Here is a 26,566-nt window from a genome sequence, read left to right as displayed (position 1 = left end):
TCTTTGAAGCCACAGTCTTATAAATTTTCATAGGTAAGTAGCAGCTGGTTACTTAGCAACTTTTACTACTTTTCTGAAGTGGGCTACCTATAAGATTCCCAAGGATTTGTCATCCGTTTTTAACATATTGGCTCTTAAACGAAGCAATAGCAAATGCAGATTAGTTGTCTGTAAGGGTTGTCACGCAAGGATGCTGCAAACACTTCACAAATGAATAACCTCACCAAACGCTCTGCGTGCGCAGTCGCTCCTCGGTGTATGCCTCCGCCCGCGGTGGCCTGCACTAAGAGCACGGCAGCGTGAGGAGGTGACAGAGGGACGAGCCAGGAAAGCCACCCAGTCACACTGCGTGGACGAATGTCACCTCTCCTCCTCCTCCTCCTCCTCCTCTCCTCCTCCTCTCCTCCTCTCCTCCTCCTCCTCGCCCCTGGCCAGCGGTAGCGGCGATGCCCGGGGCAGGCGGCACCCCCAGCCGACGGGGAGAGGGTGGGTGCCGATTTCCCGCCGGGACGCGCCGCTTTGGGAGGGCGGCTCTCGGGGTGGGTGCTTGGGCACCTCGGGTGGGTGAGACGGGAGGCATCTTCTCGCTGCCCCCCAGGAGCGGGCGCAGGCCCGGGGTGGCTCCGCTCCTGGGCTCGGGGCAGCTGCCCCCGGTAGCTGCGGGCTTACAGAAGGATGCTCGCGGGATTCCCGCCGGTTCCACAGCCCCTGTGAGGGCAGGGAAAGCGCCGGCTCCCTTCCTGAGCGCGTGGCGGTGTGAATCCCCCGAGCACGCTTTCCTGGACCGACAAAAAGTAAACTGGACTTACACCTCTAGTAAAACGTGGAAGACTTCCTAGATCTAAGAGAAATCCGAGGAAGCAGAATCCACTCTAGGTGGACGGGAGAAGCCTCAGCCGCTACGTGCATTTGAGATGGAAGAACCGCTCCCCCCAAGCCGGTGAGACCCAAACCAAGGATCACACGTTTAGCAAAAGGCAGTAGGCTGCTCCATTGCCTTACAGCTGCTGGAGGCATGTTTTTAAAAGCAAGCCCCTCGTGTCCTGGCGAAGCTCCTTTGATCTTGGGAAGGAGTGGCTCACGAGCTAATTAAGAACACACGGACACAGAGTATGACACATCACGAGAGCCTCTGATGTGATGCTGTGGTCTTTCAGTGAGCTGCAAATAGCCACAGAGGAAGGGAGATAATCTGAAAGGTTTAGTCCTGTCGCTGTAAGAGAGCGAGGCCCGGGGAACAGCCTGTACAGGTTCTCTACTCCTGCCCTGGACTGTGTTTTCTGATGGAAAACTCCCAGGTTGATCACTTAGCTGACCCCACTAAGCCCGATCTGTGCGTGCTGATGTAGCACCCTGTGTCCCATGCACAGAACATATACAGATGGCTGGGGTCAAATTTAAGCGTTGTGCTCCTGATAGGAAATTTCTTGCTGATCGAGACCAGATAAGTCCCTGTATTTCATTCCTCATGATGATAATATGATCTGCTCCTCATATTTTCCAGGAGCTTATATAGGAAAGTTAGAACAGGGCATGCTGTGGCCACACCACTTCTGAGCTGGAGGACAGCAAGAAATAAAGCAAACATTACCATCCTGGACCTGAGACAGAGGCACATTTTCTGCATCTTCTTGGGTCAAGCATCAGGAAAAAAAAGCTCGCTCTCTGCTTTGAAAGAAGAAAACCACTGGGAATAAAAACTGTCGTTAGCTCCCATCTACAGCAACAAGCATATGCTGTTTTGTAACAAGTTCATGTAAGATGCATCACTTGAGAGAAGAAGGATCATGAGAAGCACAGACTGGCACACAAATGGATACGGGAGGCACAGGCAACGGCTTCTGCCCCTTCGTGCCTGATGCCACGGGCAGAGCGGTGAAGTTTCTTAGATTCCCTGCTCCCTCATTCTCAGATGGTTCACAAAAACAGCATCAAATTCACAGAGCTGTCAGCTGAGCAGCACGCACCGTTGCGGATGACACAGGCTGATGATCTCTGCTGTATTTTGGGTTCTTCCCTGTGGGTAGAGCAGCCGGTGCCTACGACGCCGCGAGAGCGACGGCTGAGCTGACGGCCCGCAGGGTTTGCAGCAGGGAGCCGAGACGGCAGGCGGGCAGGGCACAGCACAGGCCACCCCACAAACACCAACCTCTGAAAGATCTGGACTTTTTCCCTCATTCCCTTTCCTAGGGAAAGCCGGGGCTTGCAGCCTTGACGTTCTACGTCATGGTCCCATGCTGCTCTTGGTTTCAGAAATGTCCCCTGCTGCTTTGGTAACTCCCCTGCATCCCTCGTTGCTGCCGCAGAGATTGAAGAGGAAGAGAATCACCCTGCTCCAGTTTAAACAAAAGCTGGGCTCGGCTATTGTCTGGCAGCTTGCAGATGGGGACGCGGAAGAACTCGGGCCTTCGTAGTCACCGGTCTTTAAAGGTGCCCTTCAGCAGACGGGTTTCCCTGCGGTGTTGACACGCGGTGCTGGGTTTGGGGGGGGGTTTGGTAGCGGGGAAGGGGGCCACGGCGGTGACCCCTGGGAGAAGCTTCTCGCAGCTCCCCTGGCTTCAAGGCTGACCCACCTCTGGCAAGTGATGGAGGCTGCGCCTCTGCGAGAATGTATTTAAGAAGGGGAACCTGGGAGGGGGTTGGGACTTGTGAGGAGTTACAAGAACACTCACTCAGGTCAGTGGTAGGAAGAAGGAAGGGGGGGAGGTACGCTGGAGCAGAGACCGCTGTATCCCGAGGGGAGACGGCAGGGCAGCCCCCTGACTCCCAGGGAGGTCACTGGGGGCGTAGAGGCCGGCCTGAGGGCTGTGCAGGAGCCCACGCCAGGACAGGCGGCTGCACGTAAAAGAAGCCGGGACTCTGAGGGGGGAAGCAGCTGCCCCTGTGGTGGTTTGGCACCGGGAGGGCTGCAACACATGGCGGGGACGCACGCCGGAGCAGACTGGGAATGGCTGCGGCCCGTGGGGAGGACTCACACCAGGGAAGGTTCGTGCAGGACTGTCTGCAGTGAGAGGGGATCCCCGGGGAGCAGGGGAGGGCTGGGCGGCGTTCCCCCCAGCTCCCGAGCAGGAAGGAGCCGGAGCTGGCTGTGACCCCCATCCCCTGCCCCTGCGCCGCTGGGGGAGGAGGGGGAGAGATGGGGAGCAGAGCTGAGCCCGGGAAGAAGGGAGCGGTGGGGGAATGTGTGTTTGGCTGTGGTGGTGCTTCTCACCGTCCCACCTTGTTTGTTAAGTGTTGGTTTTGTTATTGTTTGAATTAAAGTGATGTTCTTTATTCTTCCCCTAACAAGTCTGTCTTTTGCCCATGACTGTAATGGGTGAGTACCCCTCCCAGTCCTTATCTCCATTCCCGAGTCTTTTTGCTTCATTTCCTCCATCCCAGTGCTAGGAGGGAAGGGGTGAGTGAACGGCTGCGTGGTGCTCCGTCACCCTCTGGGCTCAAACCCCGACACACATCAAGGAGCAAGAATGGGGATGAGATGAGATACACAAATCCTGGCAGATGGGCTTAGGTCTGATCTCCAACCGTTTGAACGGGGGTGGCATGAAGGCCAGTACAGCAGCATGGCTGAACATCAGCCACATTACCAAATCTCTTAAGAGGTTTCACTGGTGATGGCCAGGGTTGCTATCAATAGTCTCCAAAACTCATGAATTCTAACAATCTTCAGTCACCTGCTGTTTTTTAGTCTAGTACAGAGCTGGGAAAGCCTTTGTAGACACCAAGCCTGATCTCCTCTTATCATGTGTAACCACGTCAAGTAATTGTGCTGTCAACCTATGAAGAGCTTTGGCAGTGGCTTCCCTGGTAGGGGGGCTGGACATGATGGAGCTCAGAGCTCCTGCCTGTTCCCTCCTGATGGTCTTTGCCAAAGGCTACTCTTGTGGTCAGAGGAGATGACGATCCCATGAAGCATCTCCTGGTTTCACAAGTAATGTATTGTCTGTGATGGTTCTTGACAATGAAAATAAGACTTTGGATCCGAAACTGATGGTGAAGGTTCCTGATATCCTTGACATCAAGACGATGAAGTTCTTGGTATCAGCCACTATCAGCAGTGGGAGATTCAGGGACCAGAGGTTTCCAGTCTTCTACACGGAGGATGAGGGGTGTGTGTAGGGACAGCTGAAGGTACAGGCTGGGCTGGAGTGAACCTGGCTGTCAGCATCCAGCTCAAGCGTGTCAGAGCCAACCTCTGAGGCTGTACCTCACTGGGTGAGAAAGACTGCAGGGATCTTTGAGAGAAATAATGGGAGCTAAGAATTTGGCAATTCGACCTTGCCAAGAGGGCAGTAAAGACTGGGGCTGCCACAACCGCTCCGACCAGGCGGAGACAGGGTGTGCCTGACATCGGGATGCTCAGCAGTGTTCAGTGGCGTCTGACCTTGACACGCACGAGTGCCAAGAGCAGCCAGAGTGGCGTAACCCAACTTACGAGATGCAGGTCTCCTGGAATTCTGTATTTTATTTAATCTGATGAACTCATTAATGTTGTCAGAAACACAGGATTAAACTGCCAATGATCCGGAGAACTGAGGCTGCTAGAAGCGAGCATGTAATGTTTTCAGATGAGTACAGACGGTGGGGTTGGACTACTGGAATTCAGATCTCTCTTAAAGCAAGCACCCCCCTCACCTCCCCCTGGTGAATTCATTTCAGCAGAGAAAGGGTCAGAGAAGAGAAAATTAAGTCACATGAGCAGGGTTCTTCCTAAACTACATTAGCTAAAATATCGAGATTTTCTATTTTTCTGCTGTTCTAGTTCTTTGTGCATTTAAGCACATCTGCTGTAGGCTTGAAAAATTCTAGGGATATTTACAGTAGTCAGACTGAATCACAAATACAATACAAGCCTTTCTCTCTAAATCCAATTCGAATTACATGATGATTTTAGTAGTTAGAACAACTTTCATTGCACTTTGATTAATAAAATCCCCCCAAGGTTTCAGTCTGAAAGCATCATGAAAGGCCAAATCTACAGCTGGAACAGATATTTCATACAATCAGGCTCTTAGGTAAGACTATTTTGATCTAGTAGTATGGATAAATTGATTCCAGGTATGTTTTTGGGGTTTTTTTTTGTTTTTTTTTTTTTTTTTTTTCATTTCTGTAGTACAGTGTAATATTTACACCAGTGTTTGACTACATGAAGTATTTTGACTTTTTTGATAGCTGGACTGTAAATATGTGCTGTTGCAGTGCAGTAGCCTTCGCCTTACAAGAGGAAGCCATCACTGTAACGGCTAACATCACATCTGAGTAAGCAAATATTGAACGTCATCATTTCCAAGTTCTTGAATTCGTAACATTTCTTTAACACTAAGCAGCGCTGTACCTGTCTTTTCGAGGTTTCTTTACCTTACTTCTAGCACGCTTCCAATCAGCTATAACTACAAAAACCCTCCCCCAAATGTAAAGCAAAACCCGCAGCTCAAAGCTCTGACCCTTTCAGGAGCACCGCAAATGGTCCCGTTTGGCAGCTAGCTCCACGGCCAGCAGAGAGGGCGTCCAGCCTCCCTCCAGCCAGCCCACCAACAACCTGGAGCCAGCCGAGATCTGCTCCCCTCCTCTCGGCGGCTTGGCCTGGGATGCTTTTCAGGGGTAACTGAATCAACACCACCGCCACAACAGCGAGGTAGAGGCCAAAATGCAACTCCTTTCTACAGGTGTTAGGCGGTCTTCAGAAGCAGGCTCGCCGGCGCGCAGCTCGCTGGGGCACAGTCTTAAACCAGACTTCAGTGACACGAACGCTGGCTTGAGATAGCGCGCTGTGTCGGCAGTTATGGGGCTGTGTCTTCTCTTAGCTCTTTCATTTGCTCAGAGTCGGAGTGCAAAAGTGTACTTGTGGGCTGGGGAAATAATGAACAAATTGGAGAGAGGCCAATAACCCAGAAGAAACTACCAACTTCAAAAAGATAAAAGTTTACAACACAGTTAGTAGAAGAGTGATTTATGCTCAAAGGGATCATTTTGTTGTATCAGACCATACCTAAACCCTTGTGCTGCATATAACATGCTTTAACAAGATGTTTCAGGACTCCCTTTGAAAAAGACAACCCTTATAAAGAGACGAGGTGGAAAAAGGGATAGCTCCTTACAAAGGAAAGGGCCAAAATGGAGCAATAAAGTCTGTGTAACAGATGATGAAATGAGCCCCAAATTGCTGCCATCTGTTAGCAACCTTTGCCCAGTGAAATGAATTTCATGTGAGGTCAAGAAATCCCAAACTGCCATTTCCTCATTACTATTAATAAGGGCCAGGTGCCATATAAACCAACACTGGATCCAGATGTCCTTCATGTGGCTTTGATTACCCTTCTAGGCTTGGATAATGACAGGAGGGAAAGTATTACAGATGCACACGCAGAAACATGTTTAATATTAATTTCTCTGCAATCGAATTACTGGGCATTAACAACCTTATACACCTTCCAGCCTGCTGAACGTCTGCAGGTCAGCTATGTGGAGGGCACTCCTGCAAGGGGTAGAGCAGGCAGCCCTTCGGGATGAAGTTACAGCCTCTGCGGTTCCAACACGGGCTTCTGCCATATTTTCCATGATTGTGTACGAGGAGCAATCCTTTCTACAAGTGACAGCCAAGATACAGGCAAGAGCTCTCATTTGAATTTCATCAACATCTTGTTGGATAGTCTTGAGTGTCTAAAAAAGTATCGGTTTTCCCTGCCTCTGCAATGGACACACTCAATTTAATACAGAGAGATGTGAAAATGTATGGTTACGTAGTTTGGTTAAGATTAAAACGCTGTGGAAAAGCGAAGCATATCCACTCTTTACGGCACCAATCAGTTGTATTTGGGTGCCAACCCAGTGCTACAGCACAGCAGAAGGAATTAGTAATTGCAGGGAATTAAGCATCACGCTGGATCGTACCCTGGAGGAGGAGTGTGCAGGCATGCCCTGCACTTACTTAGGCTTATTTACTTACTAGAGCAGGTCCTTGACTACAAAGTGAAGAAAACATTGTTGTAGAAGAGTCAGCATGGCTACGAAATTCAGCAGGGAAGCAAGAAATATGTCACATCCTGGACTCTACAGAGATAATCATTTAACCAGTTACAACCCACGCTCAAAGAAAATACAGTAAAACATGTTATTCCAGAATTCTGTCTTCTAGCTTTCAGTCTTGCCAAACTCATCCTCAGCAGCATATTTCTTAGGGACTAAACAAACATCAAGTAAAACAGTACCTTGCCAAAACAAATGCAAATCCTTGTAGTACATCTCTCCAGTCATCTTAATGATGTCGCCACAACGGAAACACAACATCTATAGGCTCATGAATATCTATCCCCAACTGTGGCAACAAATGCCTTGGTGGAAACATCTATATGAAATGAAAAGTACCACCAACACACCACAGTGCATTCTCATGAGCAAGTGACAAAGGACAGAAACACCCACATAGTGGGAGAATATCTTCAACAAAAACCCCCTACTCTGATCTTGCATATGAGATCTGTAATGGTGACTGATGAAATAAACCTAAGCATGGAATTCATGGTTCTAAATAATCACTGACTCTGGAGAGACGCTCGTCAGCCTTTACAGCCTTCCTGCTGATCCCCCGTTAGACAAACCACCCTTTTCTCTTGCTGCTCCGAAGGGGCACGTCCCTCACCGCGTCCCTGCTGCCCCCCCTCCCTGCCCCACAGGTGCTCACTACCTGTTTTCTGCCAAGGAGCTGAAATGATTGACCCAAAAAGATCAATCTCAGGAGCTGCATCCAGCCTCTTCAGGTCTGGACGGGCATTTCTCAAAGATCTGATGCAAGGTCAGTGAAGGTGTAGTTACAAGAGTTGTGGCTTCGCTTTTTTTCCTGGGAATGCTGTTTTTAAGTAGGATGATTCCAGTGCTCTGATTCATAGCACGGCCCCTCAAAAACTGTATGAACGTAATTGCTGGAGCAGTGAATACTGGCACAGGGAAAGGAATGTTTCAAGCTGGCTTTGCTGTCAAAGACAGCTTATTGTAAAGCTGAACTCCAGGCACCTGACAAATATATCTCAGTATCTGAAAAATATTACTAAACTGCAAAGAAGCAAAACTTCTATAAGTGACTTGTAGAATAAAGCCGTGGTTGGTACAGCCCGAACCCACAGCCCACCCTCCGACACCTCAGGCACTGCTCTTACTCTGCGGGGGCCGCATCCTGACCCCAGCCCGCTCGCTCCAGAGGTGCCGAGGCAGCTCAGAGCTGGTGGGGGTTATCAGCCCAAGCACTGCTCCGCGCGCCGACCCATCTCAGTTCAGGCTTGACGACGCGACGCTCTCGCACGCGGCCTGCTGCAGAGCAGCACGACGTGGCGACCCGCTTCGGGGACGCGCTGGGATTCGCTCTGCCTGGGTCCAGCCGGGGCTCCCCGCTGCTGGGCTCCCAGAATTGGGTCTCAGGGGATTATTAGTCCCAACGGGTCAGAGCCAGGCTAAGTCCGAGCAAAGCCGCCGTTTCCGCGGCAGCTCCCCCCATCTCCACGTTTATTTGCCGGGGCGCGTCGTGATGCCCGAGCCGGCTCCGGGCCACGCTGGTGCTAGAGGAGCCCCTGGGCTTCCTGGGGACCCCACCCCATCTGCCGGGGTCATCCCAGAGTGGGCAGGATGGGTGCCGGGCCTGTGCCGGGGAGGTTGGCGCGGTGCTGGGACACGAGCCTGCCTCTGCACCGCCTCCCCGTTGCCAGACCTGGTTCTGCTGGTGCCCGGGGCACCCCAGGGCTCGCTGCAGAAATGGGGGAGAACCGGCTGTATTTAACCACCCTCAAGAGACCTACAAAACAGGCGCCACAATATAGATTGCATACAGCTTTCCCTCGCTTTCCTACACACAGCCTCCCCCCCCAAAGCTGCGCCCCTCGCCCCCACTCCCCGGGGCAGTGGGAATTCTCTTGGGATGGGATGTCCCGACAGATTCTGCAACGACCTGCAGGTAGGAGCCTCGAACAGAGCGGCGCGGGAGCCAGAGTCCCGAGCGAGCCGCGGCCCAGCCCGGCCGGCCCCTCCAAGCAAGGACGCTCCTCTCCTGCAGCCGCCGTGTTTCGAGTTTATTAACGTCCAACTGGGACGTCGGAAGGAGGGAGAGAATACGCTGATACAGAGATAAGCTCTCGGGGCTCTTGGAGCACACGTGGCACGTGAGCAAACCCTGATTTTCCGTCTAACTGCCCACAGTAAATCTACAGGAACTGCTCTGCGCGAGTGCTGCGCGTCCCCGTGTAAACGCTCTAACGCTGCTCCGTTTCTAGTCCTCTTCTCACAAACAATGCGCATTAAAACAAAAAAGTATGCAAATAAACACAAACCCCTAGAACATCAAAACTGAAAAGTTTTCACGCCGGGCAGCCTCTTGACAGAGGAGCTGTTTAGAAAACAAACCCAACCCCTTCAGCTGGGTTTGAAGCACATTGGAACGAAAAAGCTTATTTTTCCCCCCAAGTCAAAAGCAAGTGTAGCCGCAATGCTTTTGCACAGAGCTTTGTTAAAAATGGTAGCGGCTTAAAAGCTGGGACTTGGCACATGTGTCTTTCTCAGCGAAGGCAGGACTTGGGAGACAAGAAACTGAACAAACTCCTGCCTGTTTCTAGCTGTGCAATCCAAAACGTGATTAAGTACAGAGGAATGCGATTCAGGGAAGGCATGAATGGAGCGGGACTCTGCAGAAACCGTTCTGCCTCATGGCTGTTACCTCTTCACGGGACAGCGGGAGCACTGGAAAAACCACACTGCTCCCTGACAACTTTCTCAACGGCTGTTTCGGAAAATAGCTCTGGTTACTACAATTCAGGACTGAAAACATCTCCGTGCTCTCTACTGGCTCAGTTTGTGTTTGAGAGCGCTCACTGCCTCGTGCTGCGCGTGTGCCCTCCAAAGCGGGGCAGAGTGACCGCATCCCCTCGGGACTGACGGCAACGGCCCGTCGAGGCCCCGGTCGAGCACCAGGAGCGGCTCCCGCTCCTCTTCATCGCTCCCCTCCGGCAGCAGGTCGAGGCGAAGCCCCCAGCCCCCAGCCGCTGCAGCCCTGCGCTTGCTCGGGAAGGCTCTGGCAGGCTCCTGCAGCGCCTGGCCTGCGCTGGGCACAGCACGAGAAAGCAAAGCAGGAGCCCACTCTCCTCTGCTGCCGACGGAGCCGCGAGCAACCCTCTTAGCCTGGCACCCACGGCAAGAGCCGGCCGGGGAGGGCTGCGGGGACAGGGATCTTCTTTCTCCTCAGAAGGAAACCAGGGCTCCTGCAGACCTCAGCTCCGCAAGCCGGCCCACGCTCCGGTGCGATCGTCCCCTCGCGACGGGAAGCACCCACCACGTTACGGGGGGATTTGTGCCTTACCCGACACTCGCAGGACAGTGTGTTCCGTCGGGGCAGACCGACTTCCAAGACAGTGATCCTGCTGCCCATCCACGGCTCTTCCCTGCCAAGCCTCCCTCCTCCTCTCCGCAAGGGTCGCCTGCTGCGGGCAGCGCTGCCAGCTGACGAGCAGGGTAAGGTCTTCTTCACCTCCAGTACCCGATGTCAGCACAGACCCAGCCTTCCTTTCCAAAATATCTCCTGGCACATAAGCCCCATGGGTACGGAGGTCTGGTTCCCTACATAACTTGAAATCTTTAACATCTAAATGGCTCTCTCAGGGGCCTCTCTGGGTTTGGAATCCTCCAGGAGGCCCACGAACACGGCTCTTAGTGTGGAGGCACCGACTCAAAGCTTATTCTAAAGCTCTGTCTGTCTATATTAGTGAGTTGAACCATACGCAAGAGAGTTTCTGGCACTGGAAAAAGATAATTTACAGTATGTAAGTGTTAGAATGCTCCCTGGCAGGGTTGTGACACATTTCAGCTAGCACATTCCCTGGCAGCTCCCTGCTCCCAACACCACATGCAGGCACCAGGTCTCGGAGACTACGAAAATCTGCTCGCATGGAGACAGGCACCTTCGTGCCAGTTGCCCTCAGTGTCAGAGAACCTTTCTGTGTGCATTTACTAGCACAGACGCAGCCGGCATGTTACCATACTTGTCAGCCTAACCAGAGAAGGCATCTAAGGCTGCCAGGGTGCTGGGTAACCAGATTTGGTCCCTTCCTTAAATTTATCCCGAACAGGCAGTTTTGTCTTGCTCTACATCATGCTACTTGGGCTGTTCACTCCTACCCTCCAGAAGGTGGTCTTCCACTGATTTCAGAAAAGTTTTTTCAGTTTTGAGTATAAACAAATGTCATGCAAGCAAGTTGGGTCATAATAGCTATACAGCTGGCAGACACAACCCCTCAATGCTGAGAACTTGCTGATCCACAGAGACCAAAGGCACGCACTGCAGACGGACGAGGCCATGAAGTGTAAGAAGCTGACTTGCAGTGCTGAGGCATTAGGAGGAATTCCTCCGAGCTGGGTTAAAATGCATCAGTGTGTGGTGGTGGGAGTCACCCAGACGTGCCTCATCACCCCGGAGAGGCGTACGGGACCTTTGGCTGACGCAGAAATGGATGTAGAACTGAACAGCAGTCTCGGATTTGGATATCAATACGCTGAGACTTCTTCAGCTGTTACAGGGCTCTGCAAGGTTGGGAATTCCCCCCCTGCAGGTTTCTACATCTCTCGGGAAAGGACGCAGGTACCATCCCAGCTTGTTGGCTGGGCTCAGCTTTGCTATCGCTGTTGGTTAAGAAGGTTCACCTCATCAAAAGGCGTGTGCGCTGCCGCCCTTGAGCTTCTCAAGCTGGCTGAAAGGGATCATCTATACACTCTGATCTGAAGGATGGGAGGCAAACGGGCTCTCCCGACTCCCTCTCCATGGGGTTAAGGAGCAACCCTCTCACAATTTCCATGACTTCACAAGGACTGCTGGGTGGGAGCGTGTCCACTTTTTCTGATTGGTAACATAACCTCAAAATTCACGAACCCAGTCTGCTCTGCTATGTCGTGTGGTTCCCACCATCTTCTGAAAGGAAAAGATTTCCATTCCAGTGTTTAAACACTCCCATGTGAGCTCCTCTGCTGTGAAGCCATTTCTGTGCCTGTTTGGCATTAGAGAAGTTCTCTTGTGTTGGAGTACTAGTGCTTGACACTCTTCTGGATTTGTTGTATGAATTGTACTACACGCCAAAGACATCATACATGTGATGTACATCTTTGTGAATTCCTTTAACCTTCTGAATATTGAACAGTACAGCTCCAATGGCTGTTCATTTGACTATAAAACAAAGAGGTTTTAATATTTAGCAGATTATTCAAGCCTCTCACCAGCTGTGACATGAAAATGGTCCTGTTGTAAATTAGGATCTACGCTGGCAAAGATCTTTATTAGCTGGGACACAACAGTCTTAGCAGTAGTAGAGAACAGTGTGGTGTACTATGAATACCATGTGGCTTAATATTCCTTTACTGGAGTAATCTCTCTACACAATGTACTGTTCCTCAAGGGTGTGACCAGGACTGGCCCCACTGATTCCAAGGGGCAGTCCTGCAGAGGGAAAGACAGTACAGAAACTTTCCAAATCTTGATAGATCCGCTCTGCACACGAGGTACAAAAGTTGTTGGACTCTCCTGTAGATACCGGGATCAGGAACAGTGGCTCTCTCCTGATACAAATTCCTCATAGCTTGCCATGATTTTCTGACCAAGACTGGCCAAGAGTAGCTTCTAGGCCTTCTGAGGATGTTTTGGTGACAAGTTTGGTCTCTCACATGACACTGTGCCCACCTAGCCTTTTGCTGAAGATGGGTCAGTTATCACACGGTTTTCTGTAGGCACTTGGTGGCAACCTCAGCAGCCAAGTAACTTCTTATTAGCCTCCCAGGAGCAGTGAAGTTCTCTGCTCAGTGCTTAGACATGCAGTCACTCTGGCTGCAGGTCCACGACCCAACTGCCCCAGCAGTGCCTTGCTGCACTTGGTGGAATGCTGGCTCGTGGTGACAGTCGAGCCATTCAAAATGCCCACACTAACCTGGGCACCCTCGGCCCTGGAATGCAGCACACGTTGGCTCGCTTAAATGCAGAATGAACAAGATGGGGTTTTGTTCAGGATGCCTTTTTTGCTTGCCAAGCAACTTTCTTGAACATAGCCAAGAGAGCCGATCCTCTTTGACCCATCTCTGTCAACCTTACTGGCAACAGGGAGAAGGCAGAATGGGACTTGCAGCCTTAGCAGTGAAGGGAAATCAGAAAGTCCTAACGGGGATGCTGATGCTACTGCTCTTGGTGTGCTGCTGGTCCTGAATCAGTGATTGTTATTCTCCTTGTCACTTCCCTTAACCCTTCACGTAAATTCATGCTGCCACCACATAGTCAATCGATCTTGTCAAGGGTTGAAAGGATCATCACTTTCGTTCACTAAGACTCTTGGGCCTTCTCTTCCATAGGACCCAGACGGTGCGCCACATTTTCCCTCAAATGTGGTCCTGCTGTTTCTGGACTAGTCTCTAGACCTTCATGAGGTGCTAACCAGACTAGGCTCTTCTCTTCTAACTTCTTTTTCCTAGCCAGGTGCTTGTGGACGCAAGGATAAGGCTGGCTGAGCATGCAGTAGACTGGTAGCCTTTCCTAGCTGCTGTAGGGTTTTATATACACGTAGAGGGAAAACATGACACAAAAGTCACCAAAACCGGTTCTCAAGGACAAAGGGATGTTGGATAATATTTTTAAAATTCTTCAGTTGGCTGTGGCTCGTTAACTGTCACAGACATTCAGCCCTCTTATTCAAGTATTTCTGTTATTGGAGTTTATGGATGACCATGAAGCCCTGGAGGCATCTGGAAGCCAGTGCATGGTCCCATGAGCTCCTCTGGACTTCAAGCTGGAGATATGTCATTACCTCCCTTCCAGAACAGTGCAGATACCAAAACAGGGTGTGATGTGTAGGGTTGTTATCAGGCACATGAAGTCCAGCTGGAGGCCAGTTACCAGTGCTGAGCCTCAAGGCTTGACACCGGAGCCAGTACTGTTCATCTTCTTCAGTCACGGCCTAGATGATAGGACAGCATGCACCCTCGACAAGGGCGCAGACAAAGCAAGACTGGGACGAGTGGTTGGTACACCACGTGGTTGTGCTGCCACTCAGAGGGACCTTGAAGTGGTGGAGAAACGGGCAGATAGGGACCTCATCAAGTTCAACACGGGGTGCAAAGCCCTGCTCCTGGGAAGGTCCCTGTGCACCCCCTGCTTTCTGGGAGCTGACTGGCTGGAAGGCAGCTTGGCAGAAAAAGACGTTGGAGCCCTGCAGAGAAGCTGAACGTGAGCCAGCAGTGTGCCCTTCCAGCAAAGACAGTCAACAGCATCCTGGGCTGTGCTGGGAAGAGCGTGGGCAGCAGGCTGAGGGAGGTGATCCTTCCCCCTCAGCTCAGCACCGGGGAGGCTGGGGCGCCGGGTCCAGTTCTGGACAAGCCGGTACAAGAAAGATTTGGAGCGTGACTGGAGCAAGTCCAAGGCAGAGCTAAAACGATGAGGGAGGAACCAGCGTATCTGACACATAAGGAGAGGCTGAAGGACCTGGGACTACTTAGCTTCAAGAGGAGGATACAAAGCCTAGTGGAAGAGAGCAAAGAACCTTCCTCTGCGGTATTCAGTGAATGGAAATACAGGCACAAATGGAAAATAGGAAATTCTGTTTAAAAATAAAGAAAAAGCTTTCTTAGGGTGTGGGCACTGAAGCACTCGAATCAGTTTCCCAGAGAGGTTGTGGAGTCTCCATCTTCGGAGACGATGTTCAGATCCTGATGGGACAAGTTCCTGAGCAGCCGGCTCTAGCTGACACTGCTTTGAGCATGGGGGGCAGACTGGACGATCCCCAGAGCTGCCCCCCCCCGCCTCTGCTGTTGCGTGATTTCTGTGACTGTGTTTCTCAGCCGTGGTGAGCGTTGTATCCTGGCACTGCCAGCTTTTGCAGGCAGCGCCTTTAGAGTTAAGATGAGAGCAGTTCAAGCTGATTCAGTCTATGCAGATGTGGGGACGTAAAGTTTTGATTCTCAGAGATCAGTGATGCGTCCTCTGGTTGGTCAAAATCTGCCTTCTTGAGTTTCAAATCCTTGTTGGCTCATTCACCACTGATTCCAACAGAACGGGACTGGGCAGTGAAACAATGTGTTGACATTGTTTTAGCAGTCAGATTTGGTTCTCTTATCCTCCTACTAACACAGTATTCCAGGGAAAGAAGCGAGGTAAAATTGGGCATATCCTTCCTTTGATCTCATATTTACCCTTTCTCTTTAGCCATAACCAAGACGAACATCGTGGCACAGGAAAAACAAGCTAATATAACGCTGCACTTCCACGCGGATGATCACTCCTAGCAATGATGCTGGGTAAGAGAATGACATACAGCACACCATTCCACTTACACAGTTAGAAGTTGGAGGACAGGGATGGTCGTATCTTGGTTGTTTTCCTTCCTCCAGGAAATTCCTTGACGATCGCTGCCACCTCCTGCAATCTGGTCCCTTCGCTAAGCCAAGGAATTTCTGCAAGGTGCCTTAGCAAACCCAGGGATAAATCTTCACTGGCAGCACCAACTAAAGATGAACTGGGCTCCAACAGGAGATGCGCACTTACCACCATCCTCTTTTTAAATTGATGACAGAACCTTAATAAAAGGCCATCCAGGAGTCACCAAAAGCCAATTTCAGCACATGTAGCACTGAAGTGTTTTCAGCAATAGAAGTTACCCAGAAATATATATTTCCTCACAAAAAACAAGTCACCGGAATTTCCAATTCATATATCCAATACCCAATCCCGGTATCTGATAAACAACATGTAAAAAAACCCCTAGCAATGGGAAACACAGGATTAATCTTCATTAAAGCTTTGTGTATAAAGAAAACCGTATTTGAAAATGCTGAAAATTTGTTCTGCTAGAGAGAAGATATTGAACATCTGGCTATTTCTGAGAAAAGCAAAAGGGCTCCCTCTGGAGTGGATTCCAAAATTAACACAGGATTCAGATTTTAATAGGCAGGCAGAGAAAATGAAAATCAGTAACAAAGCAAATGCGTTCTTGTCTCTTGTTAGTTTACTCATCCTGTTTACAATGAGCATACTGGGACTAATTCAAGGAGACTATATCATGACTGAATGATATGGATCTGTGCCCAGAATATTAAGTCATTAATTAGTTTTCATGCATGGACCTGTATGTGGCAAGGAGGCAAATTAAAGGATTCCTGAAGAGACAAGAAAGCTTTCTTAACATGTCAAATACTCCAAAGAATCTCCAACAAAACAAATTATGAAGCCAGCTGAGAATCCACATTTTCAACCCTGGATGGACATGCACAGTTCTATAAAAAACTAATGAATACAGCCACTGGTTGTGTACCCATGGCAATAAATTAATTTGAAAGGGAGAGAGGAATAACTTTAAGGACATATACAAAAACATGCTCTACTGGAAACTGATGAAGGCTGCTTTCAAATTTCTGAGTGAGAAAGACCCCACATTCCCATGGTTTATTTGCATACAAGCCAATTAACAGAAAATTGTTTTCATGCAGAAAGAAAAAAGAGTTAGATCACCTACAAAGTGAAGTCAACTTACTGCCTGTTTTTGCTCTTCTTCCTATAAACGTTGGCAAAAGAAAAAGGTGAAGAGAGAAACAGGGTAGATTAATTATCATATGAAAAGAAAACATACACACACACAAAATACACACCAGACCCAATGGAAGAACAGAACATGACAAATTGTAGAAACATCTGCAGACACGAAAGGAAACAAGGACGTTAGACACAACAGCTGTGATGGGAAAGCAAAGGTGCCATTTGTTCCATTCTCAAAAGAAAACTCTCGTCTAAAATGGCCTTCAGAGTTGGCGAAAGCCGAACACATGGGATGGAAATGACAATCTGGGTATTTCGGATATGGCGTAGGATATCTGATGAGTATCTTCCCTCTTACACAGAACCTTTAGTGGCTTCTCTTCTCAATCCAGACTCAGAAATGCCTCTCTGGGTGTCCTCAAGGTAAGAAAGATCAGGCTACCCGTGCCCAAAGTTTGGAAATGCCATCTGGAGCGTGCAACTGCTGCACAACAGCCTGTCCCCTGCACGCACAGACCCGCACCACAGAGACCCAAACTGCCATGACCCGAGAGGCAAAATATCACCTTTTGGGTCAGAGGGTGCCCGTTATCACTGGGCATGCAGGGACCTCTGCAGATCAGATCCAAAAAGGCAAATTAATGAGTGGCCAGCAACTGGGTCTGGAGTGGGAGAGCAGAAAATGGGAGGCAAAAGCACCGAAGATGTGGAGTAAGGACAAAGGTGCAGAGAAGATAATTCCTTTGTTGCAATGCAACATTTGTCAGTACAGATCACTATTAATCCGAACGAACAAAAAAAGGTGAAACAGGGATGAATTTATCCTTTTTTTTGAAGCAGAAAAACACACACAGTGATCCTGCTGTGTCGGCGGGCTCACGTTCTGACTTCAACTGAACGGATGTTCCTGGGAATGAGCAATATATCACCAAGTCTGGAGTTTCTTTCATAACTCAAAAGTTTTCATAGATTTTGTCCTCGCATATATAACAACCATGTTGAGCCCTGTGGGCTCATGTCTCACGGGCTCGGTTGTGTGGAGGAGCACAGCAGTTGTGGTGCGGGCAGCAACACTGTGCTTTAAAAGAAAGGCTGGCAGCGTGTTCTCGATGACTCTCATCCACACAGAAATAGCAATTACAGTTTTTTCAGGGTACCAGTGTGTGCTCCCTCCAGCAGTGGCTTTGCACAGACTGCCGGTGCAGAGGGCAGCAGGACCACTGGCAAGCACATCACCCCAGAAATTCAGGTCATGGAATTAAAACTCATGGAATAAAAGCTCCTTCTGGCCTTGAAATCCACAGACCCATTTATCCACCTTCCCTCATTTATCTCCCATCTGAGCTGGATTAACCAGAACCTGTCCCTTAATTTAGAGCAGCTCCTTCTCACCGACCCCTGTACTCGGAGACGGTTTCCTGACTGCACTGAGGGCACTACAGAGATATCTGGGAACGACTGCAGAGAATTCCACATTTCCGAGCAGATACTTTTGTTTTTTTCCCCCAAGGCTGGGGGTTCTTTCAGGTGTGTGTTTAGACGCTGATGTGGCAGATGTAGGGTATGGCTCCACTCAACCACGGATCAACATCTGCAGCGGAGGCCAGTGCTGCCCGTCCCACCCCCACCCCCCCCCCATATTTCCAGTTGTTCCTCCTACCAGCACTGGGACTCGCAGGACCAGATGGTGAGCCAGGCCAGGGAAAAGATCTTAAATGATCTCCACTCTACAAAAGAGTTGTTAGTTTGAAAAATGAGGCTTTAGCATTAACTACAGATGTGAAAAAATAATCTCAAGAGGCATGGAGCTTTGCTAGAAGGACTGAGCAGTTATTAGATAAATCATCAAATCAGCTAGTGAGGAAATTACTATTGAGGAAATGGAAAAAGTGAAATGGGATATGTCTGCTGGATATCCGCGCAGCTGAAAGCAAAAGCCCTGCAAGAAGGCAGACAATCATCACTGCGGACTACTTAGGAGCGGAGTGCCAGCTAATGGCACGGGGTGATTACAGGAGACTTCAGGAAAAGGGGAAAGTTAAGCCGACGGCCTGGATGAGGAGAAGAAGGTAAAAAATGGAGGAAAGTTGCTGACGACAGCACTGACAGGTCACTGGCCACTGTTCAGCCCCGGCGGCCAGGCTGCCTCTCGCCTGCAAGGGGCCTGATCCGCCCAACTCGAGACTGGTTGGAGCGGCCGGGGAGGCGTGGGGTTAGTAGCCACGGGGGGCCCTGTGGTGGCCACTGCAGCAGCCCTGCGGGCTCGGGGGCTGCGGTACTAAATGACACTGTGCAAGAGTTCTCCAGCATGACCTGCGCACAGCCGCGTTGTTAAGATCCCTTATCGCCCCGACGGGGCGGGCGGCCGTATCCAGCCGCGCGCTGGGGAACAGGCCCGGGGAACCCCGAAAACCTCTGGGTACGGTTGGAGGCGGCGTGGGTTCGGGAAGGCGCCGGTAGCTCTGCCCCGAGGGCACGTCGGCGACCTGGGTGCCCGTCCAAGGAGCGGCGGGGTCCCCCGGGGGGCAGGGGACAGCGCGGCGGACGACACCGGCGCTTGGCGAAGGGCTGAACGGGGGGGGGGGGGGGGGGGGGGGAACCTCCCCTCCGGGGAAAAGCACCAGCAAATTCCTGAAACTGAACCCTCCGAACAGGAGCACCCCCACGCCTCGGCCGCGAGATGTGGAAGGACACTCGGTGCAACACCCAACCCGGGCCCTAAATCGCAACGGCGTGGGCAGGTCACCGCGCGGGCTAATAAGCATCAGGGCGGGAGGCTGATTTTTGAGGTTTTGATTACCCCGAAATAGCCGAGGGCCTTCCTCTGGCTCTGCGGCCAACTCTCACAGCACGGCTCGACGTGGGGAGAATGGATAAACCTCCAGAGAACAACTGCGTCCTTCCAACTACAGGCCTTCCTCTCTCTCCTTCTTCTACAGAGGGAGCTGAGGTACCAAACTTACAGATAACCAAATTAGGTAAGCTGAATCCAGCTCCAAATAGTGAAACGAAGGCAGCATTAAAAATGTACAAAATGCTGCATCAGAAAATGGAAAAAAGCATAAAAGCCTAACAGTTGATGTAAATTATAAATGGAAATTTTTGAAGTGCACCAAACGACGAGAGAAGCTAAAACCTTGTGGGAAAAATGTGTGTCCGGCAGGGCTAAAACCACCAAAAAGGAGACTGAAATGAACACAAATATCAGAAACAAAACAAAGCCTTGAGGTGGTGTATAAATGGTAAAATTCTTAATATGGGAAGAGGAATTAGTGTTTCTGTTCTGTGTTTGACTAAGAGTACTTTCCCCTTGTAGTTTCTATCAGAAGAGAGTGAAGTGCTTTCCATTAATAATGAGAAAAGGTGTTAAAAAGTATCTACGAGAAATAATGCTTTTAGATCAGCAGGCCTGGGTATTTTGCAGCTGGGATTCTTAAAATAATTACATGAGGAGTTATCTGGTCCAGTGAAGGTAATTTTTAACAGACCTTGGAATACCCAGGACTGGAATGTGCTGTGCTGCACTGATACTCAAAAGTGGAGGTAAGACAACTTAAATAACCATAAACATCTTGCCCTATCATTAATTTATTCAAAGTAACGGAAATGTTGATAAAAGACTCACCTAATAAGTAATTTACAAATCATTGTAACTTCATGGAAAAGAGGTCTTGCCAAAGAAATCTGATTTTGTTATTTGAATGTATTACAAATTGGCTTCTAAAGGAACTGCACAGATGTAATATATTTTCACATGAGAGGATTTACCCACGGCATTCTCATTAATCAGTTAGCACTATATGAAATAAATAAAGCGCTTTGCACCAAGTAAGATCTGGATAACTGACAGCTTTCAAAAAGTACTCACTGGTGCAGAAAGGCACAAAAAGGAAAATAGTGATGAAGAGTAATGAAACTTCTCCTGTAATTCTCTGCCTAGTGTTGCTACGGTTCAGAGAGGAATTCAACATGTAGATTGTTTTTTCCCAATTTAAGAAATTATACTAGAAATCTGGAGAAGGAAAAGAAATCAACCATAAAAAATTCTGAAGTACAGTATCGTGAGAAGCTCAGAAAAGCTTTTTAACTGATTTAAAAAGAAGATTGAGAGGTGCCTTCGCTGAGATGAGTAAGTATCTGCGTAGGAAAAAACCAGGGGTGCTAAAGTACTCCTTAATTTAATGGAGGGAGAACCACATGTACCAAAGCCAATGGGTGTAAACTGAAGCTAAATACATTAAAACTGAAAACGAGGCATAAATTTTTAACTGTGCAAGCAAATTTGCATTGGCAGTGAATTTTCCATTTTTTGATCTCTTCAGCTCAAGAGCAGATGTCTTTCTGGAAGATGCTTTAATCAAAGAGAAGCTGCCAGGCTCCATTGAGAGCTCTTTAGGGGAAATGCGAAGGGCCGTATTATGCAACATGTAGAACCAAATAGCGGCGGCAGTCACCAGCTCACAGGATGATTCGCGTTGGAAGGGACGCAGGAGGTGTCTGGTCCAGCCTCCTGCCCAGAACAGGGTCAATTTAACCTCAGACCAGGTTGCTGAGAGCTCTGTGCAGTCGGGTCTTGAAAACCTCCGAGGATGGAGACAGCCCAACCAGCCCCCCTGGGCCCCGCTCCACTGCTTGAGCGTCCTCGCGGGGAAGAAGGCTCTCCTCCTCTCCGGTCCTATTTGCCCTTACAGTTTTTAAACAACTTTGGGGATTAGGCGAGTGAATTGGAAGGTACTAGATTTATAAACGAAAAGCCTAGCAAGAGCCAGCCTCTAAACTAACCTTCCGTGGAACACAGCCTAGGTGTCATTACAGTTTCTGCCAGGCTCATAACCGAACTGCACGATTCAACCTAACGAATGGGTCCTAAAAGCATCGGCTGGCCAAGTGTGAGCCAGCTGTGGCTCCCTTCCCCCTGCCGCGCCCCTCTGTGCTCCGGCCGGGGGTCCCCCCCCATCGCCGTGCTCCTGGCACCCCCCGCGCCCAGCCGCCCGGGAGTGCTGCCTCCCGGCCCCCGGCTGCTCCGCAGCCCGCGCCTCCTCCGGGTCCAGCGCGGGGCTCCCGGGGGGCAAACGGCCCAGCTGGGCTCCGGGGCTTTCGAGGAGGAAGGGCGGAGAGGCAGGCAAGGCGGCACAACAGCCGCTCGCCCGCGGGGGGGGATGGCCTCGGTGACTTGTGCGGGGGGGGCTGACGAGGGCTCTGAGAATGACGGGCTCTACAGAAGCCCCGCACCAGAGCCCGTCGTCACGCCAAAGCAGACGCCCAAACTGATTTTGTTGTAAAGAGGCTCCTCTTGATAACGTGTGCGAGAAAAACGCTCAGGCCGTGGTTACCCGAACCACATGGAATCGAACGGCTCCCGATGCAGCGACTTTTCGTACTTTCCTAAATCTGTAATCCAGTTTTGGGTGCCCGTTTTCAGCGATATCACACTTCAACTTACAAAGGTTTAGGATCTGAAGAAATCAAGGCCAATTTAGCAAGTTATTGTCTTCAATATTTTTAGCGGACAGACATTAACAGGCGGAACATTGAAAAAATACAGCGTGCAGAACCACTGACTTAAAAAAAAAAAAAATTACCTCCCAAATACTAATACTAACCATGTGCTCATATGCACAGGGCGCTAAATAAAACAGGCACCTCTGAAGAGCATTTGATCACAGGCTCCCATATATACCTTGCCATTCCAGAACACAAGCCCAATCTGAGGAGCGACTGCACGCTAGATTTACAGACGATGTGAGTTCATTATCACTATCAAGCGCAGACAAGCTCTGTATTTTTCTGCAACTGTCAAGACGTGCCCACAGCTAATCTATGAACCCTGCGCCGCTCCTGCCAGTGCCACCGCTGCGATCTCGCTCCCTGCCTCCAGTATCTTGTCTGAGACCAAAACCTCTCTGAGTAAGGACAAGGTTTGGCCATTCACTTGACAGAGAGGCTCTTGTCCAATTTAAAGAGTGGAAAGAATAGACACATAATAGTATTTCAGACTATAGTCATCAACTATGAGCTCAACTCTAGCAGGACTCTAGAAAAAATATAATTTAAAATTATATATATGTATCATAAAAATATTATAAAACATAATAACGGACCCTCATCAGAAATCTGAGCGAGCACCCGCGCCCCAGACCAGAGCCGACACCACCACGCCCCACGGCGCAGGGGCGCGCCCGCTCCCGCCGTAACTGCAGTTTCCAGTTTATTTTCCAGTTAAAGTTGGAAGAACTGAACTGGTACCCAGAACAGCATGCAGTTGATTACCAAGTCTAATACTTCTTTAAACCTTCCAAATCTTACAGGCTCTTGGTATTTTAACCAAAGCAGCAGCATTTGAACCCGAAAACCCATTAACCATCTGCACCAATACACAGAGCCAGTATGGAAATGGCTTTTTGCAAACTCCTTCTGTTCCTCATGAAGTATTTATAATGGCAGGACAGCAAAGCAGGAATGTCAGAGCAGCAATAGTGAATTCCAGACCTGGGGAAGAGAAGGCTGCACTGCATTTCTGACAGGAGATGCCTTACTTTGAGCAGTTTCATCAGCCCTTCAAGCTGCACCATCAGTTCTCTTCTGCTTTCTTGAAGTGCAGACATCCTCTGTTCCAATTCATCCTTTCTCTGTCTGTTGAAGTCACATGAAAGAAAGAGACAGAAAATAAACTTTGGGTGTTTCAAAACTGCTTCAGGAAACTCACCCATATAACCGTGTTTCGGTTTTCAGCACTCCCTCCCACTTCCAATTTAAAAAAATAGAGCAAAGCACAGTACAATGACCATGAACCTATATAAAACAATCAGGTTTTTCACTTAAAATCCAGAAATCTGCACTCAGCACCTTGGTAGTAGGAAGCCCTTTTCAAGAGCACTGCATTTTGAGAAGAAAAGCCTGCTTTTTTCTTCCTTTTAAGAACTCTCTTAACTTCAGATCCAGGCATCCCGCAGAGTTTTCAGACAAGTAAGAATGAAATATGGGAGGAAAGACAGAGAAAAAAAAAAAAAGAGGAGAAAAGGCTGCAGATGTTTGGAAAGGAAAAGCTATCACCTGTCTGAATGGAGGCTCGGCAGAGCTATTTCTGACCTGCAGCGTGACGTATAATCTTTGACATATTTGCTGTACCAGAACCCAGGTAACAAGCAAAGGAGATGATAAGTCACCTTCCCTTTCCTTGGCATCAGAAACCCTCTATTTCTACAGATGCCTGACTGAAGGAAATATGACTGCTTGGTTTTATTTTACATTTAAAAAAATAAAGAAGTGACTAATATAAGGAGAAAATCAAAGACAAATGTCAACACATCAGAAGTTTAGTAACTTATATGATTTAAGAAATGCTGGGGCCCACAAACCCCTATCATTTGATAAATGATAAATAACTGTAAGGAATAAGCAAATTAGAAAGGCTTGTTTGTTCATCTACAGTTATTTTTGTGGACATCATAATGTCTTAATCCAAAGTTAAAGGCATCACATATTATAGACTGAATTTTTAAATGTCTTGGATCATATCTGTGTTCTCACGTGATATACTACGGAAAAATCCCTCTGGGAATTTTAATAACAAACTACTTTTAGAAACAGCAATTGCACATCAGATTCTGGAAAAGAAACAGGCCATTTCCTCAGAGTGAACAGAGTACGGCTTGCTTTCGCTATGGCGACGTGAAAATGGCATTACTGTAAGCATATGCCCCAAGCAGAAAACTGCTAAGACTATGTAGCAGAATTAACTTGTTTCTACACTGGTTCTTAAAAGGACAGAAGGCTGTGAAGGGGTAACTCCCCTGGGTATTTCTTTCAGCACCTTTCTGTATTTTGAAGGATGTGGTTATTAAATGCCCAAATGTGCCTACAAAAATAAGGCAATAAAGAGAAGATTCCACATGTCTGGTCACCTAGACTGTGTTAAAAACCCACCACAGACACAGCTTCATCTGTCTAGAGGGTCCTTTTACTCTTCTAGGTAAGTTTAAAGTCTGTAGCTTTTATTCTATGGTTATTTAATATAACACTCTGATATATAACTATATCTCTGATAATATAACTATACAAACATTCTGATAATATAACTATACAAATAACGTGAAAATCAACATATTAGACAAGCATAGCTCTCCCAGTGTAGCTGTTACTGAAGAATCAACATCAACGTGCACGTCTGATTTCAGCTGACGGTACTGCACTTCTTCTTCAGTGACCCCCCGTGCAGGAAGGGGAGGTACCGCCTCTCAACGACAAAGGGTGTTCGCTGTTTTTCAAAAATCAAGACGGGGCGGGCGCGGGGGGGCGAACGGGGAGAGGCAGCTGGAGGCAGTGGCCCGGGGCACAGGGTTCCCTGGCGTGTGAAGGAGCATCCCAAGCAGCAGCCGCCACGATGCCCCCTCCAAGGTCACCCTGGCCAGCCCCGGGGGGGGGGGCAGCTGGCTCACCTCCGCCCCCCGGGCTGTCTGCAGGGCTCTGAACCTGGGGCACGCTGATTTCCCGCTGATTAGCTTTCTCCTGCCTTCACGGCCTAACTTCCACACAGCGCCGGAGATCATTCGGCAGCGCCTGCTTACGTGCAATCGAAGGCAAGGTCATCACATGCTGCTCACAGGCTCGGGGACCGTCTCCTCGTTAGCCGTGACTCTGTGCAGGACTTCCACGTCACAGACTACCTGCTCATCGTGAGCCGCCAGCGTGGCGCCATGCAAAGCAAGAAAATTAACGTGCACTTGGAATTTATTAACGAGAGTGGCGCTTGGTGGGAAGGAAGCTGCCAGCAGCTCTGTCTGTAGCTGCGCGGAGGCTGCGGATGGGCTGGCGCAGGCGCCCAGCCTGTAGCGCAGAGGGCCGGGAGGGAACCTGCCGGCAAGCGGAGGGGACAGCTGGCGATTCGGCAAACCCGCTTTATGGAGGAACTGAAAAAGAAGTTCAAGCTGTTTATGCAGGATGAGGTTGAGAGGGGAGGGAGCCAAAACCTCTAAGCGCTCGCGCACAAAGAGGCATTTTGAAAAGGACCTTTTCAGCCCAGCGGACAAAAGCAGGGGGAAGGACAAGGTTTGGGAAACGGCGCGAGGCCGAGGCAGGGCGGAAATAACGCGCAGACCTTCCGTCCGGCGAGCGCAGGCAAGGCCCCGGGGTTCCCTGAGGGTCAGGTTTGCGGTGCCAGGGGACACGGTGCTTCCAGCTCTGAAACGGGACCGCGGGGGTCTCTGACGCGGCTGCTGGAGCCAGGCCAGAGGGTTCTGCAGGAGCGCGGCAGGGAGACGCTCCCCGGCCCGGCACACACCGAAGGCCCCGCCGGACAACCATCACAACTTGACAGGCTTTACATGCTTAATTCAACCTTTTTTTTTTTTTTTTTTTTTTTTTTTCTCCTTTATAACTCTTCTATTTGCCAGTGGTGTTCACATATTTGAAGGCCAGAAATGGCGACAACGATCATTCAGCTTTTTTTCCTTAGCAAAATACAGGCCATCTAAATCCTCCTGGTTAGCTCTGTTTTATTCCCAATAATCTGTATTTTTGGAAAAACGTCTTCAGGAAAGACATCTAGGGACTGCAAACTCTATCGTCTCTCTTGAGATTATTGCCTTGCTTTAAAAAGCACGTGCTTTATTTCTGGTCTGAATGTGGCTGGTCTCCACTTTAAGCTCTTGGATCTTTTATCTTTGCTGGGTCAAACAGCACATCAAGTCGCCCCACAATCTCTTTTTTCTCCACCTCTTGAATAACATCTGTGGATATCTTCTGCATCCTCTCCAGTTTTTTAAACATTAAAAAAAAAATATGCATAGCTATGTAAAGCATAAAACTAGAAAATCTATGAAAAAGTAACGAAAGAAGCTGAGTCTTAGATTGTGCAATATGGGGCTGGATTCTACCTTGCAGATGCTGCCTGCCGTTCCAGCAGCTCCACCCCACAAGCACTGCACATTGTGGAAAACCTTTAAACATTCCTGGGAAGCACAACCTCCGGGCCACGTCCTAAGCGGGCAGGAAGAGTTTACCCCAATGAATGAAATACAATGCAGCTTGCAAAGA

General features: G+C 49.4%; 1 protein-coding gene across 10 annotated transcripts in view; it reads right to left on the bottom strand.

Annotated features, from left to right (window-relative positions):
* DTNB (dystrobrevin beta) overlaps positions 1-26,566 on the bottom strand; it is a 212,810-nt gene that overhangs the window by 38,056 nt on the left and 148,188 nt on the right. For 7 of the 10 annotated variants that reach the window (XM_042803206.1, XM_042803209.1, XM_042803213.1 and 4 more), the window contains 2 exons: positions 23,068-23,164; positions 16,530-16,550 (listed from right to left, as the gene is read on the bottom strand). In XM_042803206.1, coding sequence (XP_042659140.1) covers positions 16,530-16,550; positions 23,068-23,164 — 118 coding nt within the window. The remainder of the gene's footprint in view (positions 1-16,529; positions 16,551-23,067; positions 23,165-26,566) is intronic. The other 3 variants (XM_042803210.1, XM_042803211.1, XM_042803214.1) reach the window with 1 other exon arrangement.

Source organism: Tyto alba, unplaced genomic scaffold, assembly GCF_018691265.1.
Source record: "Tyto alba isolate M040663 unplaced genomic scaffold, T.alba_DEE_v4.0 Super-Scaffold_40, whole genome shotgun sequence".
NCBI lineage: Eukaryota > Metazoa > Chordata > Aves > Strigiformes > Tytonidae > Tyto > Tyto alba.
The sequence above is the reverse complement of the archived record's forward strand: the minus strand, read 5'-3'. Positions and strand labels throughout refer to the sequence as shown.